The sequence below is a fragment of the Panthera uncia genome, chromosome D4 (assembly GCF_023721935.1).
Source record: "Panthera uncia isolate 11264 chromosome D4, Puncia_PCG_1.0, whole genome shotgun sequence".
In the NCBI taxonomy this organism is placed as follows: domain Eukaryota; kingdom Metazoa; phylum Chordata; class Mammalia; order Carnivora; family Felidae; genus Panthera; species Panthera uncia.
In genome coordinates this window covers 69,249,832-69,266,504 of record NC_064807.1, presented here as the reverse complement: position 1 = coordinate 69,266,504, position 16,673 = coordinate 69,249,832, and the positions used below count along the sequence as shown (strand labels likewise).

General features: G+C 38.6%; 1 protein-coding gene across 35 annotated transcripts in view; it reads left to right on the top strand.

Moving 5' to 3' along the window:
• The window catches only part of LPAR1 (lysophosphatidic acid receptor 1), a 352,881-nt gene extending 337,042 nt beyond the window's left edge, over positions 1–15,839 (top strand). For all 35 annotated transcript variants that reach the window (XM_049636698.1, XM_049636707.1, XM_049636689.1 and 32 more), the window contains one exon: positions 13,409–15,839. In XM_049636698.1, the coding sequence (XP_049492655.1) occupies positions 13,409–13,710 (302 nt within the window). In that variant the 3' untranslated portion in view covers positions 13,711–15,839. The remainder of the gene's footprint in view (positions 1–13,408) is intronic.
• Positions 15,840–16,673: the final 834 nt, after the last annotated feature.

Sequence of the window (16,673 nt, the reverse complement as noted above, 5' to 3'; positions counted from 1 at the left end):
TATTTAACATTTAAGAGCTTTAGTTCTGAAGTCAGAAGGGCTTGCTACCATCGCATTCCTGGATCAAAAGACTCAGCCGCCGACCCACAGACAGTACCCACAGACCCTCAACCGTGGGCCTCCCCAGCACGAAGTCTGCACCACTAAGGTTACTGCTGCATGGTTTTGAGTGGGCCTGACTATGCTTCCTACCAAGAGATGGGAAGAAGAAACTAAAGATGGTCCGTGCTAGTCTTGGTCAGTCTCTTTCTTAGTCTCAATCACTTTCTCCCCTCCCACCCATCTTTCTCCCCTTTCTCCTTTATTGAAGTATAATTAGCAGTAACAAACTGTACATATTTAAAGCATACAGTTTACATATAATTGACAGTTTTTGGTGTAGCATTCTAAAAGTGCTCTGTACAGGGGCACCTGGGTGGCTCAGTCAGTTGAGTGTCTGACTCATGCCCCAGGTCATGATCACACGCTTTGTGGGTTTGAGTCCTGCATCGGGCTCTGTGCCGACAGCTCAGAGCCTGGAGCCTGCTTCGGATTCTGTGTCTCCCTCTCTCTCTGCCCCTCCCCCGCTCATGCTCTGTCTCTCTGTCAAAAATAAAACATTAAAAAATTTATTTAAAAGTGCTCTGTACGTACATGAGCATATATATGTGGGGGTGGGTATGCACCTATGTATACATGCATAGTGTGGACCTGTTAACTTTCTCTTCACCAACATGATTGTTAACAAAACTTGGTAAAACGTAACAATTAAATGCCAATAGTCACTTTTCTCCTATCCAGAGCAAAACTGCCTAAAAGCAATGTCTATCCTTGCAGTATCCAACTTCTCCTGTTCACTCTTGAATCTACTCCAGTCATGCTTCCATTCTCAAGACCCACTGAACTCTCATCGGTGAACTCCTCGGCACTAACTCCTTTATTTTAGTTGCTTGCAGGCTTCCTGACTTGTCCCTCTGCCTCTCTCTGTCTCCAACATCTCTTCTATTAGCAAATTAGATAAGCTTTACTATCAACACATATCTGTGATCACCTCCCCTTGTTGAAAGCCATCATTATCTCTTTTCTGGACTTCTGCATGTGCCTCTGACTGCTCTCCTTGCTTCCACACTTGCTCTCCCAGTCCCCAAATGCTGTCCCCCTCTACAAGAGATTTAAGTCATTTTGTTGTCTTTCAATCCCTTCTAGAACCTAAGGTCAAAGAGAGAAGAGATTTGTTTTCCTTTTTGATTCGCTGTGGTATCCTCAGTACCTAGAATAGTACCTAACACATAGTACATAGTACACATATATATTTAGACGGATAAAAAAGGAAGTTAGTAGACTATAGCCTTAAAGCCAAGTAATTCAGCTCCTGACAGTTACCAAGAATCGATTTATTTTTGCTCCCCAAACCGTTTATGTTGTATAATTAATTAAATATTACAGTATTGATATTTAAAAATGAGAACAAGAATATGTTTCTGGGAAAACTAAGGTGGATATTTTGTTAATACTTAAAGCAAGTTGCAAAAAGAAATTGCTTTAGATGTGCTGATGAGAACAACTAAGTTTGAAGAAAACCATAAAAAATCTGCAAGATTTTTGTACTCAAACTGCTTTACCAGAATTTTAAAGTTCTGACTCCACTCTGAAGGAGCCAATTTGGAAGTAACATGTGATACTTTATTGGTGTGGCTTTGCATGGAAGATGATGCCGAGCTCCAATTAGCAGACCCAATTCAAATATAAAGTCTTGGCTCTGTATTAAAGGATTGGCAACTTAATACAAATTGGTATTTTAAGTTCAAATAAAACATTTAAGTATCATTTTTATAATTTCATGTTCTAAACATTTTTTAAATTTATTGATAGCTTCAATTGGGGCTTATTATAGACATCTGTGTGTTTGCCCATGCCGTTTTGGTTGCTGTAGTTAAAGCATAGTAGCATATTGTACATATTTTTCTAGATCTTTTTTGCAGTGTATCTTGGCGATCATTTGGTATCTGTCAGGATAGAATATCTGAAGAAATGTAAGAAGTTGAATAGGATTCCACTTTATGAATACAATGTAATTTATTTTGCTTTTCTACCAGTGACCATTCTCTACCTAGACTATTTACTTCTCTATTCTCTACCTAGACTCTTTCTTACTTTTAAAAATAAACAATACTGAGAAACAAGTGTTGGCAGAGATGTGAAGAAAAAGAAACTCCTGTGCACTGTTGGTAGAAATGCAAACTGGCATAGCCAATGTGGAAAGTTGTATGGAGGCTCCTCAAAAAAAGTAAAAATACGACTATCATATAATCCAGTAATTCCACTACTGGGTATTTACCCAAAGAGTAGGAAAACACTAATTTGAAAAGACATATGCACCCATATGGTTATTGCAGCATTATTTACAATAGCCAAATTATGGAAGCAGCCCAAGTGACCATCAGTTGATGAATGGATAAAGAAAATGTTGTGTGTGTGTATATACAATGGAATATTATTCAGCCATAAAAGAGAATGAGGGGCGCCTGGGTGGCTCAGTTGGTTAAGCGTCCGACTTCGGCTCAGGTCATGATCTTGCGGTCCGTCAGTTGGAGCCCTGCATCAGGCTCTGTGCTGACAGCTCAGAGCCTGGAGCCTGCTTCAGATTCTGTGTCTCCCTCTCTCTCTGCCCCTTCCCCACTCACACTCTGTCTCTGTCTCTCTCTCAAAAATAAGTAAACATTAAAAAAAGAATGAAATCTTGTCATTTGTAACAACACAGATGGGATCTAGAGAGTATAATGCTAAGTGAAATAAGTCCGTCAGAGAAAGACAAATACCATATGATTTCAGTCACATGTAGAAGTTAAGAAATAAAACAAATGAACAAAGGAAACAACAAAGACAAACCAAGAAACAGAGTCTTAACTCTAGAAAACAAACTGATCGTTACCGGAAAGGAGGTGGGTGGGGGGTTGGGTGAAATATGTGCTGGGGCTTAAGCATATACTCACCATGATGAACACTCAGTAATATATAGAATTACTGAATTACTATATTGTACACCTAATCACTTCTTGGCCTTCGGCTAAGATCAAGTGTACTCTATTGTACGCCTGAAACTAATAATATGACACTGTATGTTAACCATGCTGGAATTGAAATAAAATAATGCAAAGAATTCCTTGCACATGTGCAATTGTGTGTAACTGTATTTATAGGATAAATTCCTAGAAGTGATATTGTTGCAGTTTATTTTGAAGGCTGTACAACTGATAGACTTTTGTTCAGGATTTATGTCTGAATTTGCTTTGTAATTTTTAATCTTAGGTTTGAGCAACCAATATTTTACTCTGAACTTGTAGTTACATAATTGAGATTCATATAGAAAAATTTGTTTATGATTTTCAATCTGGAATTCTTTAGCCTAAATACTCACTTCCCAATGGAATGATTGCTTGTATACTTTTTTTTTTTTAACTTAAAAGGTTTTGATAATGAGAGATATCTTAGGCACACAGCTATCATATTCTAGCAGAACAGTCTGTACATCCCTCCTATTCTGCCAAGAATCTGTGCTTTGTAAATATCAATCCAAGACATTTAGCAACCGTAGGAGGCATAGCCGATATTGAAAAGAATGATTTATATTTACCATTTCTGCTGTTCCTCTTTTCATGTCATTTGGATATATACATGCGTAGGCATGTTTTAAAAAAAAAACTAATAATTTTTAGGTTGGAAGAATATTTCACAGAATTTTCTGAATTTGCTTTTGGGTTAAATTTTTCCCCATTTTGTTAATAGAAAATGAATTAGAAATGAAATTTTCTTTACATTTCTTTGTCCTTGAAGTTGGTCTCTTGCTGATCCGTGCAAGTAGTTCATGAACTGTAAAGAATAAAATCCATAGGATTCTGTCATCAGCTACGTTCTGTGAATATTTTCAACCAGATTTTAGTACTCATTTTTCAGACTTAATGTCATTTGGGGAGAATCTTAATTCATAGCTGAAAAACTAAATATGTTGCAAAGCCAGTGATAAATTCCTTGTTTGTGTTGCAAAACTAATTATAAATTCCTTGTTTATGTTGAACTTTTGCTAGGGAAAGATTCTGGGGGGTGGATTTTATTTATCTTTTTAAAGGAATAAATATTATTCAAATCACCTTGGTAACAGCTGGACCACAGTCATGCAATATGTTTAGTATCACTTTCTGAGTTAGTTGACGTTGGTCTGGAGTTGACAACACTGATTTTCAGTGAGATAGAAGATTTATCATTGTTAAAATAAGAGGTGAAATTTACTTTTTAAGAAAATTGCAATCACTAGGTTTAGAAGGCAAAACAGATTTCACCATTCTGAGAATGGCGAATTATTTTCTATGTGAAGAATATGTTAAGTGGCAGCCTTTTTGGTTGGGTCTCAGAGTCTACTACATGTGAAAGAAAATAAATCTCATTGTTTTTTTAAAGACGCTACAATGTGATGACTGTCCTCAATGTATGTATGAATATCCGTGCACATACAGATATGTGTTATGTATACACTCGTACAGTGTGTGTGTGCATATATAAAAATTGTATTTATTTTTATAAGTGTAGAAACTGTCATTTGAAAACAGTAAGGACTTGCAAGAAAATCTTTTGGTAGGCATTGGGAGGAGCACTGTTTTATGGTTATTGGTGGGTGGTAATGCTCTGGTGAGCCAGTCTTCCCCTCAGCTATTTCACACCAAGACAGAGCTGGGTAGAAATCACACAACCTGTTTAGGGAGGAAGGGGTGAGATGGTGACCCATTTTAACATAGTTTAATATGTAATGGTTTTGTCGAACGTAAAGTCAAGCATTTCCTGTTTCATATGCTTATAGAGTCCTTAGCGGTCATATATTTCTCTAGGAGAATGTTAGCTACAGCTGAAAGTATGGCCGAGGATGTGTAAGGACATACAACTTAGCGCGTCTTTGTTTGGTAGCTGTCTCTTGATTTTTTTCGAATTTGGAGCTGAAACATGGCCATGCTGTTTCTGTATTATTTGAGCATTATTGCAACTTCGTTTTCCCCATTCATAGATAAGAACTTTCAGAGGAGTCTACTTCTCTCTATGTGATTGTCTAATGGAACTTTTCGCCCACCCATTAGATGGCATCACTGGATATTGTAAGTATAGGAAAATGCTGGCTTTGATGGCAATTCATTTCCCAGGGGGTCCCCTATTCTGGAAAGTCTCCTGCATAATGAACACACATTCCCTGAAGCATGGTGTCCCTGCAGTGGATTTGTGAGTATTATAGCATCTAACATTGAAACAGAAGTACTCTAGGAAACACAAAACAGCCTCAAATAAATTACAGTTAATATTCTCACAGATTCAAGAGGATGTTGTATTGAACAAATTAGGATACATTACTACATAAAACACCAATTGGATAACAAAATAATGTTCCTAGAGATAAAAAATCTACTTCCCTACCCTTCCCCATCACTAATAAACATTCAACATTAATTTCATATGCAATCAGAAAAAAGGCACACATTTAGAATTCAAAGCAACATTTCAAAAGTGCAAAATCATATACTAAAGTATCTCTAGACTGCAGGACTCTAATTTTTAAAATTTCCTATTTATACTTGTATGCATTTTCCAAACTTTCTATAAGAATAAAGATAATTCAAGGACTTAGCTTTATACCATTATTTAGACCTCAGTTACTGAAAGGAAAACAGCTGATATGCTAGGAAGAAAAATTAGATTAATGAGAATTATCCTTATCCTCTCATAAATTATGAGTCTTCCTTGAGTTAAGTAAGCTATTACAAATTATGGGGACATCAATATATGAAAACAGTACACCAATTTGAGTGCCTATAAAAAAGGCAGGTATGACACTTGAAAAAGACTTGTGAATATTCACATTTAATATTATGCCTGGACACTGATTATGGTGATAAGTGCTTAGAAGTATACTTTATATTCTAAAAAAAGGTAAGACAGTATATGCCAAAGGGTAGGATATATTCTTTCGATACTCCCTGATAACTAGGGCATGGGTATGAGGCCTAATCATGGCCAAATTCCCCTGCATGGAACTTTGGATCCTGAGGGATTAACACAAAGGTGTGTTGGGTCAATAAGTGATTTTTTCTAGGTAGCTATTGCAGAATCCAGGATCTGATGAAGCAGCATCATCCTATTGAACCATTCCTGTAGCAGGAACTTGGGTAATGCCATGTCTCCCTTCATTACTGACCCAACATGGTTTTCCAGAACTCAGGAGATTCTGTAGATAATCTGATACCCATCCAGATTGTTAGCAATAGATTTATTTATGCTCCAGTAACAAATGCAGATATGGTGAGACTTTTGCATATACGATCCACCTCATGCCCTCTGAGTGCCTTGTAGCACCCATTCAAAGGGTGCTATCCTTGTTTTGGATATGTCTATTGGGCAGTTACCTGTGACTGATACGTGACAGATATATTGAATGCCCGCTGTATGCCAGCTACTGTTCTAGATGCTGGAGATACAGACATGAAAGAGACCACATTTACTTCTTTCACAAAGCTTACATTCTCATTGAAGGAAGATAGAAAATAAACATGTTAAACCAGTGAGATAGTTTTGGGTATAGTCATGAGATATGAAGACGATAAAACGGGAGAGTGTAGTGAGGAGAGTGTGCAACATTAGGTAGGATAACCAAGGATGGCTTTTGAGGAAGTGATATTTAATTGTGAGTAAGCAGATGGGAAGGTCTACAGAAGGAGTATTCCTAGGTAATAGGACTATAAATGCAAAGGTCCTGAGACAGAAATGACCTTGGCGCACGTGATTAGAATCTAGTGAATGAGTGATGAGCGGAAAAAGATGAGGTTGAAGAGATTGACAGGCCAGTCATATGGGGCAAATCCCAGTAAGGATTTCAAGTAGAAAGCCTTTGTAGGATTTTAAGCAGGAAAGTGATGTAATATGAATTGATTTATGCGTATGAAAGATCATTCTGGCTATTCTGTGCAAGCTTTAGGGAAGAAGCATGGAGGAAGAGGAATTGGTTAGGATCCTGTTGCAATAGGCAGATAAAAGGTATTGCTTACTTGGCTAGGGCTGTGGCCATGGAGAAGTGGTTTCTACTGGCTGTTCTCAAGCACAGATGTTCTATGAGAGATGACGCTGGCATGCTAGCCGCTTCGGCACGTGCTTTCCAATGTACAGTTGCAGATGAGATTTAGAGTCTGTTGTAGGGTATGGAGCAGGGGTGTGTGTGATACTCAGTGTTTAACGTGAAGGAGAGTATAACATGCCAGAAGCAGAGCAGTGTTGGCATTCTCCTTTGTGTGGGAAAGCCAACATTGTGTTGCTAAAAGACAGGATTAGCTAAAACTTTCATCCAGGAATATTCAAAAGAGAACTGAACAAGTATTCTGTTCTGCCTTGAGATCCTATGTTTTTTGTTTATTTTTAAGATTTTATTTTTATGTAACCTCTACACCGAGCGTGGGGCTCAAACTCACAACCCCGAGATCAAGAACCGCACGCTTCACCGACTGAGCCAGCCAGGCACCCCGAGATGTGTATGTTGTTAATGTCCTTCTTTGAAGGATAAACGTCGGGGCGCGTGGGCGATTCAGTCTGTTAAGTGCCCGACTTCGGCTCAGGTCATGATCTTGCGGTTCATGAGTTCGAGCCCCACGTCGGCCTCGGTGCTGACAGCTCAGAGCCCGGAGCCTGCTTCGGATTCTGTGTCTCCCTCTCACTCTGCCCCTCCTCCACTTGTGCTCTGTTTCTCTCTTTCAAAAATAAATATTTAAAAATTTTAAAGGATAAATGTTGCCCTCAGGGGTGAAGGAGACGTTAGAGTCCGTCGCACAATGAATGAGATCATGCAACTATAAACGTACGAAGCGTTTACTATGACCATGAAGAAGTGGAATTGCCTTGATTTTATCTTCTCAGTGTTCTAGGAAATGGATTTTATAAATAATCTAGGTTGCTCTTTTAGAGAAAAACTTTAATTTCAAAAAGCCATTTACGTCTTCATTGCAGTGATCCCTCAACTGCTAGACCTAGGCATAAGCCTTTCACCTGTGTTATCTAACACAGCCTCTTTTAAGGTATGTAATTTCGAAGGGTTTCCTCGCTGGCTGAGTCATTTCTGTGCACCTTAGTAGCAGAAATCATAATATAGCTACAAAAATTGGACTGAATTCTGGGATACCAAGCTGCTCCTTCTCTGAGGAAATTCCAATTTAGTGGCCGTGGAGGTAGTGTATGTTTTTGAACACCTATATGCCCCCTCAGCCTCTACCACAGGCCTCTGAGATCGGACTATCTCGTAGATCCTTTGAGAAACAAGAAATGCAGGGCCAAAGGAGAGGTTGACTTGAACACAGCACTGGTGTGGAATTGCGTTACCTTGACTTGTCTTGGATCTGTGGGTTGTCTGGGTGTGTATTTTTGTTTTTGTTTTCTTTTGCCTGTTTTGTTGTTTTGTTTGTTTGTTTGTTTGGTAAAAACACAAATTTGCCAGCCAGACTGGAAATGTTTTCTGGTTTTTCTTCATCAAAGGGTGCTCTCCCTAGCGGTCTTCTCTGTCAAGGACTTTCTCTCTTTAACTTTGGTTAAAGCTTGGTTATGTTCCATATGTAAGCAGAGTTCAACTGATTAGGGAAAAGTCACTCTAGAAAAAAGACTCTAATTGTGAGACCAGATGGTAAGCATTATTCCGCTGATGGGGTTGTGTAGATTTGAGGGAAGGTGTGGTAATACGATCTCATTCTGCAGCTGTGACCTGTTGTTCCAAAACAGCCTCCTTCCTCCCTGCTTTTTACGTCTACATTCCAGCACCTCTCCTTCCATCTTTGTGGGCATCGGGGCCTCACAGATTGATTTGACAGATGCGTAAGACGGGAATGAAGCTTGCTCTAAGAAGAGCAACTTCCACTATTCATTCTAACCCATGGATATTTTTTGAATATCTGTCTCCCCCTGTTACATGTAACATGGCAGGTTGTGCAGAATGTAGCCACTCTTGTTCAGCACACTGAGAGACAGTTGCCCAGGACTCAAATTGCCATGAGCCTATCCTGTCTTTAAGGCGTCTGCAGCTGAAGTCTTGCAGGTCCCTCAAAATTAAGATCAGCAAACTCGAGGGCATTATCTCTGTTTGCCTCCTCTCCCCTCAGAAAACACCAACCAACCCTTTCTCCTGTGTTTCCTCCTTCAATGAAAGGTAGCGACTTTCTTCCTTCACCACCCCCTCCAACCCCCACCGTGGAAAATCTAGAGGCACATCTAGACTCTTTCCATCTTCCCCATTTCATGCAGTCCTAATTAGTTTCCTAATATTGCCAATATTGCCACTGCTCTAATTCAGGCTTTCTGTAGTTCTCTGGAATTTGGAAACATCTGATGTTTTTGTCTTTATTTCTATCCATTATTTTCTTCCTTCCACTGTATTAGAGCATTCCATGTTCAGTGAGACACAGACCAGTGAGGCTAATGACATTAGAATCTCACAGAGGGAAGTGTAAGAGAAAATCAATCTTTCTTACAAGCTCTGTGGGTTTATTGTAATATGTGGCAAGGCCTGAGAACCAGTGCTGTGCTGGAGAAATTTCAAATGTCTTAGCCAGGTATGCAAGGCCTTCATGACCTTGGCCATCTTATCTTCTGCCGCTTCTGCTTCTGACTTTAAAATCAATAACCATAAACTACTTATGATTCCTTTTTATTTCCCTACTGTTGCATACCATTCCTTGTGGGAATACATCCATCAGAAATGTCCTGGAAATATACAAACTACATAAAGCACTGTCCCTATCAAGTACTACATCCAGTAGCGTGCCATCTTGGTATAGGTGTTGAGCTGACCCATGAGAACCTCCAAAATAATGTGGGGCTCCTGTGCTTCCCTGTGTTCCCTCTCTTTTCCTTCTTCTTATCTTCCTTGGACTCAACAGCAAGTCCTCGGAATCTCTTATAATCAGGGTGGTATCATCTCAGAGCTTCCTGAAATGCCAGGTCTTCTCCAGTCCAAAACGTGCTTCCACATTGTGCCCTTGCAGGAAATCTGCTCTGGTTCTGTGCTACACCGGCCTTCACTTATTACGCCACTGACATTGGCAATAGGTAGTATAGTCCAGTAGATGTACAGGGTAGAGAGAGCTTTTACATGTTGTATCTCAGCGTGATCCTCAGCACTCCCTATGGAGTAGGCAAGGAGCTGTTACTTTTCCACTTTACTGATGTGGAGATGAGGTTCTTTTTACTCTTATTAACCTGCTCTCGGCATGTACTCGAGTCTCTGCAGATTAGGTGTCAATAGGGTCCATAATGCACATCTCAAGTCCCATCACCCAATTGAATTATGGTTGGCTACTTATTACTAAAGGGGCCTGGGTGTAGTTTTTGTTTTTAAAAGCTTGAGGGTAGGGGCACCTCGGTGGCTCAGTCAGTTAAGCGTCCGACTTCAGCTCAGGTCATGATCTCACAGCTTGTGAGTTCGAGCCCCATGTTGGGCTCTGTGCTGACAGCTCAGAGCCTGGAGCCTGCTTTGGATTCTATGTCTCTCTCTCTCTCTCTCTCTCTCTTTCTCTCTCTCTCTCTGCCCCTCCCCTGCTTGTGTTCGTTTTCTCTCTCAAAAATAAACATTAAAAAAATTTTTCATTAAAGAAGCTTGCGGGTAAATTCATAGTTGGAGCAAACTTGATTTCATAATATTCACTCACTATTGTTTATCTTTTAAAGATTTTATTTTTAAGTAATCTCTACACTCAACGTGGGGCTCGAACTCATAACCCTGAGATCAAGAGTAGCATGTTCTACTGACTGAGCCAGGCAGGCGCCCCACTCACTATTGTTTAGAAGCCTCATCACCTTGGAATGTTCCAGGCCCCCATTTTCCACTTCTGTGGCCCATCTTCACTTTTGGTCAGTATGGTCCTTGGCACCTCTGTGAAAGAGGAGGGAAGGGAGAAGAAGGGAAAATGGTATGATTGGTTTTAGATGTTGATTTTTGAGGCCTGTACTATGAGTCCCTCGAATTACTTAAGTCTTAAAGAACCAAACACAGAGTATTGGGACTGTGTGATTGGGCCTGTGATCCTAGTACTGAAAACAGTTCCTTTCGGTGAAGAAGGGAGAGGACTCCAAGTTCCTCAATGAAGCATCCACATATATTAGCTCCTGTGTCAGGATGGTGTTTCCCACTTCCTGTCTCTAATCTTGCAAGTCTCCTTGCCTTTTTTTTTTTTTTTTTCTTCAGTCTAAAAGTAAGGCCTATGGGCTAGTTTCTGAGACTATGGCTTTTATTAAAAAGATCTTGCTCTTTTTGAATTTTAAAAGTTGGAAGAAACTATAAGCGACAAATGACTATAGTTGAATTCTGTCACTTAAAGTCCTGTGGGAATAAGAATGTTCCCTTCTTCTGCCCAGGAGGAGAAAAAGATCATTTTATTTAAAATAAATCTGTTGAGCTGCATGTTGCTGGTATCTAATCAAGCTCTGAATTTGAGTTCAATTAGAGCTTTGATAAAAGAAAGGGAAAGGAAACTTGCAAGAATGCTCTCCCATTCATGAAGGGCCTGCGTGTTTTTAGTTTCCAAGTAAATGGAATAATGGGACCATGCATTTTCCATCCAAGCATTTTCCACCCTGAGAATAATTCCCTTCCTGGCTTCTCAATGAATAATGCATTATTTCTGAAACCCAAGAGGCAGTTCCTTTGATTTCCCTTTATGTTTAGCTTTCTGAGTGATTTTCAAGCAAGGAAATTCAAGGACTTGGAATGAATGCTTTATTAACATTTTTACTTGAAGTTCAAATAGCTCCTTGGCTATTATCTCCTGATATTTGAAATATTTTTTTTTCTCTCTAAGGAGAATCTAAGGTATTGTATTTATTAGAAAATGAAGCACCTTGGACAGTCTTCAAAGTGAATAGCAGTTGAAAACCAATACACATTTGCGTTTTAGAACAAAGAGCTTTATGGGGGTACTTTTCTTCTTTATTTTCATTTCCCTGCTGAATAGGCTCAAAAAAGAAACCTCACATTCAAAACAGGGCTGTTTGGATACTAAATCTCATGTGTTTATGTTTTACAAAACTCAATCCTTGAGGCTAGTACAAATCCACAACCCCAGTCCAAGCCACTTAGGCCAGTGCCATTTAAATCTGAAGATTCTTCAGTGGTCATCCTGTTCCCTGTCTGTTCCCCGCGTGGCCTGATTGCACATACGGGGTGAGCGATGATGGGACGGGGTGGTGCCCACCGGTTCTGTTAGCCCACGTCCTCTTGGCCAAGGATCCCCTGCAGATCCTGGAGTGCCACGGTGGTAGATTTTAGTACTATTTCACAACCTCTACTTTCCCTGGGAGTCAAATGAGTGATTTCAGGAACAAAATCAACTGGAATTAAGAATTTCCATTCTTTTTACGCTTAGAGTAAAAGCCCAAACAATTCAGAATAGTTGGGGAAGAAATGAAAGTTGATCTAAATTAGTAAAACACCTAAACTATAAAATTTGGTTTAAAATATTTAATTTTCTTAAGTTCAGGAAGCAGGAATATAACATAGCATTTTCCTAGTTCCTTCACCTATATGATGGAATAGTGGTTTCTCTCCCAAATGGCTATTAAAGTGCTGATAAAATTAGTATTTGTAAGGCCTGTAGAAAAGCACCTTTTAAGTGATTGTTGAATAGAAAATAAACATCCATCTTCCTGTTGGAAATTTCTATTTCCAAATAGGCCCGTGATACTGAGCAGATCATAACAGTATTATTGTTGATACTGATAAAATATACTTAATGATTATTTTCTCAGCACCCATTTACTCCTTACAATAAACCTGATGAGGTAAATGTAATCATTTGTATTTTTCACATTAGAAAACTGAGGTAAGAAAGTAATTGCCTAAATTCACTCAGTTTTCTAAATAGCAAAGCAAGGATTTGAGTTCATTCAGCCTGAATTCAGAAATTATGCCTTAATCAAACATTAAAGGACATTTGTCACAGGTTTCCCTTCTGCTCCAAAACAACGTCGTACTGCTAAAAACCCTATCTTTGTAAGGGTTGAGGGGTGTATCCCCAAGTGTCTCAATTTCTTAGCAAACTATGTTTTGCTCAAAGTAGTCATCATCTTTCTCTCATAAATACTCAATTTCAGTAGGGTTTGAATCAATGAGATTTTATTAAATTATTTTCTCACTAAATTTTTTTTTATTTTTACAGAAAATGAACATTCCATTTCAGATGATGATCTGGTGGCTTCGAATCTTAGTATTTTTATGTTGAACCAATATCAAATTCACATGACGGTTGCTTGCTTCATAATTATATATATATATATATATATATATATATATATATATATATACACACACACACACATATATATATTTTGTTCTTCCATTGTAAAATCCTCTTGATCCCTGTCCTTGTAGGTGCCTTTATCATCTGCTGGACTCCTGGATTGGTCTTGTTACTTCTTGATGTGTGCTGTCCACAGTGTGATGTCCTGGCCTATGAGAAATTTTTCCTTCTGCTTGCTGAGTTCAACTCCGCCATGAACCCCATCATCTACTCCTACCGTGACAAGGAGATGAGCGCCACCTTCAGACAGATCCTCTGCTGCCAGCGCAGTGACAACACCAGTGGCCCCACAGAAGGCTCGGACCGCTCGGCTTCCTCCCTCAACCACACCATCTTGGCCGGAGTTCACAGCAATGACCACTCTGTGGTTTAGAAAGGAAACTAAGATGAGCAGCCAGCCATCATCGATTGAGGGATGAACGGCCTCCCCCTACCCAAATGCCAGGGCAAGGTGGGGTGTGAGAGAGAGAGGAAAAATAAACTCACGTACTTAAACACTAACCAATGGCAGTATTTGTTCCTAGACCCCCACAAGACTTGAGATACGTGGAAAATTAGCTTACGTGACAACCCTCATCCTGATCCCCGTTCCTTTTGACAGTAGAAAGTGGAGATCATGCCATGGAATCCATAATAGACTCCAGGGTGTCCATTTAGACTACACTAACTAGACTTCAAAAGATTTTGTGTGGTTTGGTGCAAGTCAGAATAAATTCTGACTAATTGAATCCACAACTTCATCTACATACAGGCTTCCCTCTTTTTATTTCCAAAGGATACATTTCATTTCATAAACATGTTTATGCCTATCAGCATGCTTGTGATGGATAAGACTGTAGGCTGTTGTTAAACTATTGTAACTCCATTTTTTTCCTTATGTAGGAAAATTGTGAATTAGAATTTTTTAGAGAGCATGCATGTAATGTATGTATGCAGTATGCCTTACTTAAAAAGATAAAAGGGTATCGATTTTAAATCTTCTAGGAAATAGAAGAACCTAGATGTCAAAGCCAGTATTTAGGTTGTGAAACAATGTTCTAATCATAATATTACCTTCTTGTCAAAGTGTTATAACACATCTAAAACAGGGAATGTAAGTTTATTACCAAAAGAATACGTAGTCTAAAAGAAGTCATAGAAGATGAAGCACATATTTATGATACCCAAGTGCATTCTAATTATCAGTACATCAGAAGAATTTTTAATAGCCTGTGTTTTTCTGTATTATAAAATAATACATAGTCATTGTAGAAAACTTGAAAAATGCAGAACTGTGTAAAACAGAAAAAATAATTACTGGTAATATCGTGACCCAGAAGTAACCACCGTTAACCACCGTAACCACAGCTTTTCCCCCGTGTATGCCTCTACGTATATCACATGCCTTTTTATATAATTGGGATCATACGTAAACGATTTTATAACCGTTTTTTTTTTTCCACTGCAGAGTTGCCACATTTTCCTATGGCGTTAAAAATTTTACAAAAACATAATTTTAGTGGCTATATAATATTCCATGTAATGGATGCAATTCCGTTTATTTAACCATTCCCACATTGTTGACTACTTAGGTCATTTCTGATTTATGCTATTATAAATAATGTTGCAAAATTTTGTGTACATAAAACTTTGTCCGTATAATTGATGATTTACTTAGGACATATTCCCATGAAGGATTTTTTTTTTAAATGTGAAATGTCTTTTTATGCTCTTACCTTTTATAAAAAGGGATTTCCTGCTTTGCACCACATGGGTGGCAATGTGAGGAAAGCCAGTGAAGTTACCTTTTTACAAAGGAAATGCAGTGGTCACTTTAGTTGAGAGTGACTTTTTCTCTATAACAAGATGGACTAGAAGCAGTCAATTGTCACAAATAACCAGGACCCCCTAATTAACATGTCTAGCAATCCCAAATTTTGTTTGAGGAACCGATTTCCAGCTCTTGGTCGCCACGGCTGTAATGTAGAAGTGAAGACAATGCGAATAAATCAAACATGCCAAGAGAATAAAGGATCTTCGTATTAAGTAGCTTGGGACCCTCGTGTAGCAAATGGGTTGAGTGTGTCAGTATGTGACTGGATACTGTGTATTCTCTGGGAATCACCTCTAATAGATTCCCACCATAATGGGTGATACCTGTTTAATGAATTGTCCAGATGAACTAAAATTGCACCAGTTTGTTATAAGTAACCAGTAAAGTCACAGTCATGAAGCAGGTATGGGAAAGTTGGGAGTACGTTTAAGAGAAAGATGTCCAGAAGAATCATTGTCTAGGAAGGAAGAGGTCAGCATTTGAGCAGAGGGCAGACTTGTAAGGTGCCCACGGTGGAAAGAACATGGGGAACCAGTTAGCGGAAACATGTTTGCACATACTTTATCCAAAGTACAGAGCATTTTATGTTGGAAGTGAAAGAAATGAACTTGGACTTTCATGTGCATATATTCTGGACTATTTGAATTAAAAACATACTAATTGGATCTTAATAAATTCATTTTCAATCAGTGTTTGGCAATGTGTGGTTCTGGTCCGTGTTGTTTCTGTTGCTCAGGAATCTTCCAGCTTGCATCGCAAGGTGCCTTCCTTCTGTGGACAACTTCATGTCCCCGTCACCAGGCCTTCTGACCTCTTGGGGTGAAGCAACCATATGCTTCCCCAACTCAGAACTGCTTTTTTTCTGTCAGTAATAAGTCTTACTCTTAACATGAGTTTCTTTTGGAAAAAGTGAGTTTATAAAAACATTATGATGACTTTATGAAAAACTTGGAGTTTATAAAATCACAGTGATCTTCATGCTTATCAATTTTAATAACTAACAAAAGTCATAGTTATCTTCCAATGATATGCTAATTATATTCTTTTTGTTGTGTTGCTAAGATGTTAAAAAAAGTTAACATTTATTCATATGAATGAAAGTCTCCATGACATTTGGAAGAGAGTTCTGAACCTTTAAATTTAGGTGGATGTAAGATTGTTAGAAATCAGGTATCTTAGAATTCTTCTTCACAAATTATTCACCCCTCACATATTCCATTTTTTAAATTAGTGAAACCATGATTTCCTAGTCTGGAAACATCAGCCGATATACAATTAATGAATCATACTGGTTTTCCCATTTTCTTTCCCAATTAACCATTAGGTTCCACTGTCCGTCTTCCTTCTTATTCTGCTAGTCTCTCAACTTTTGAAATATAATTTTGTGATCTTGTTTCTAGCTCTTTTTCTTAAACCCAGCTTGTGACTCGTGCTAAATCAAAACTGTAGAAACATGTCTTAATTGGGTCCCTTCATTACACCAAGGTAAGAACATTTTTCTGGCAAGACTTTTTGAAACAAAT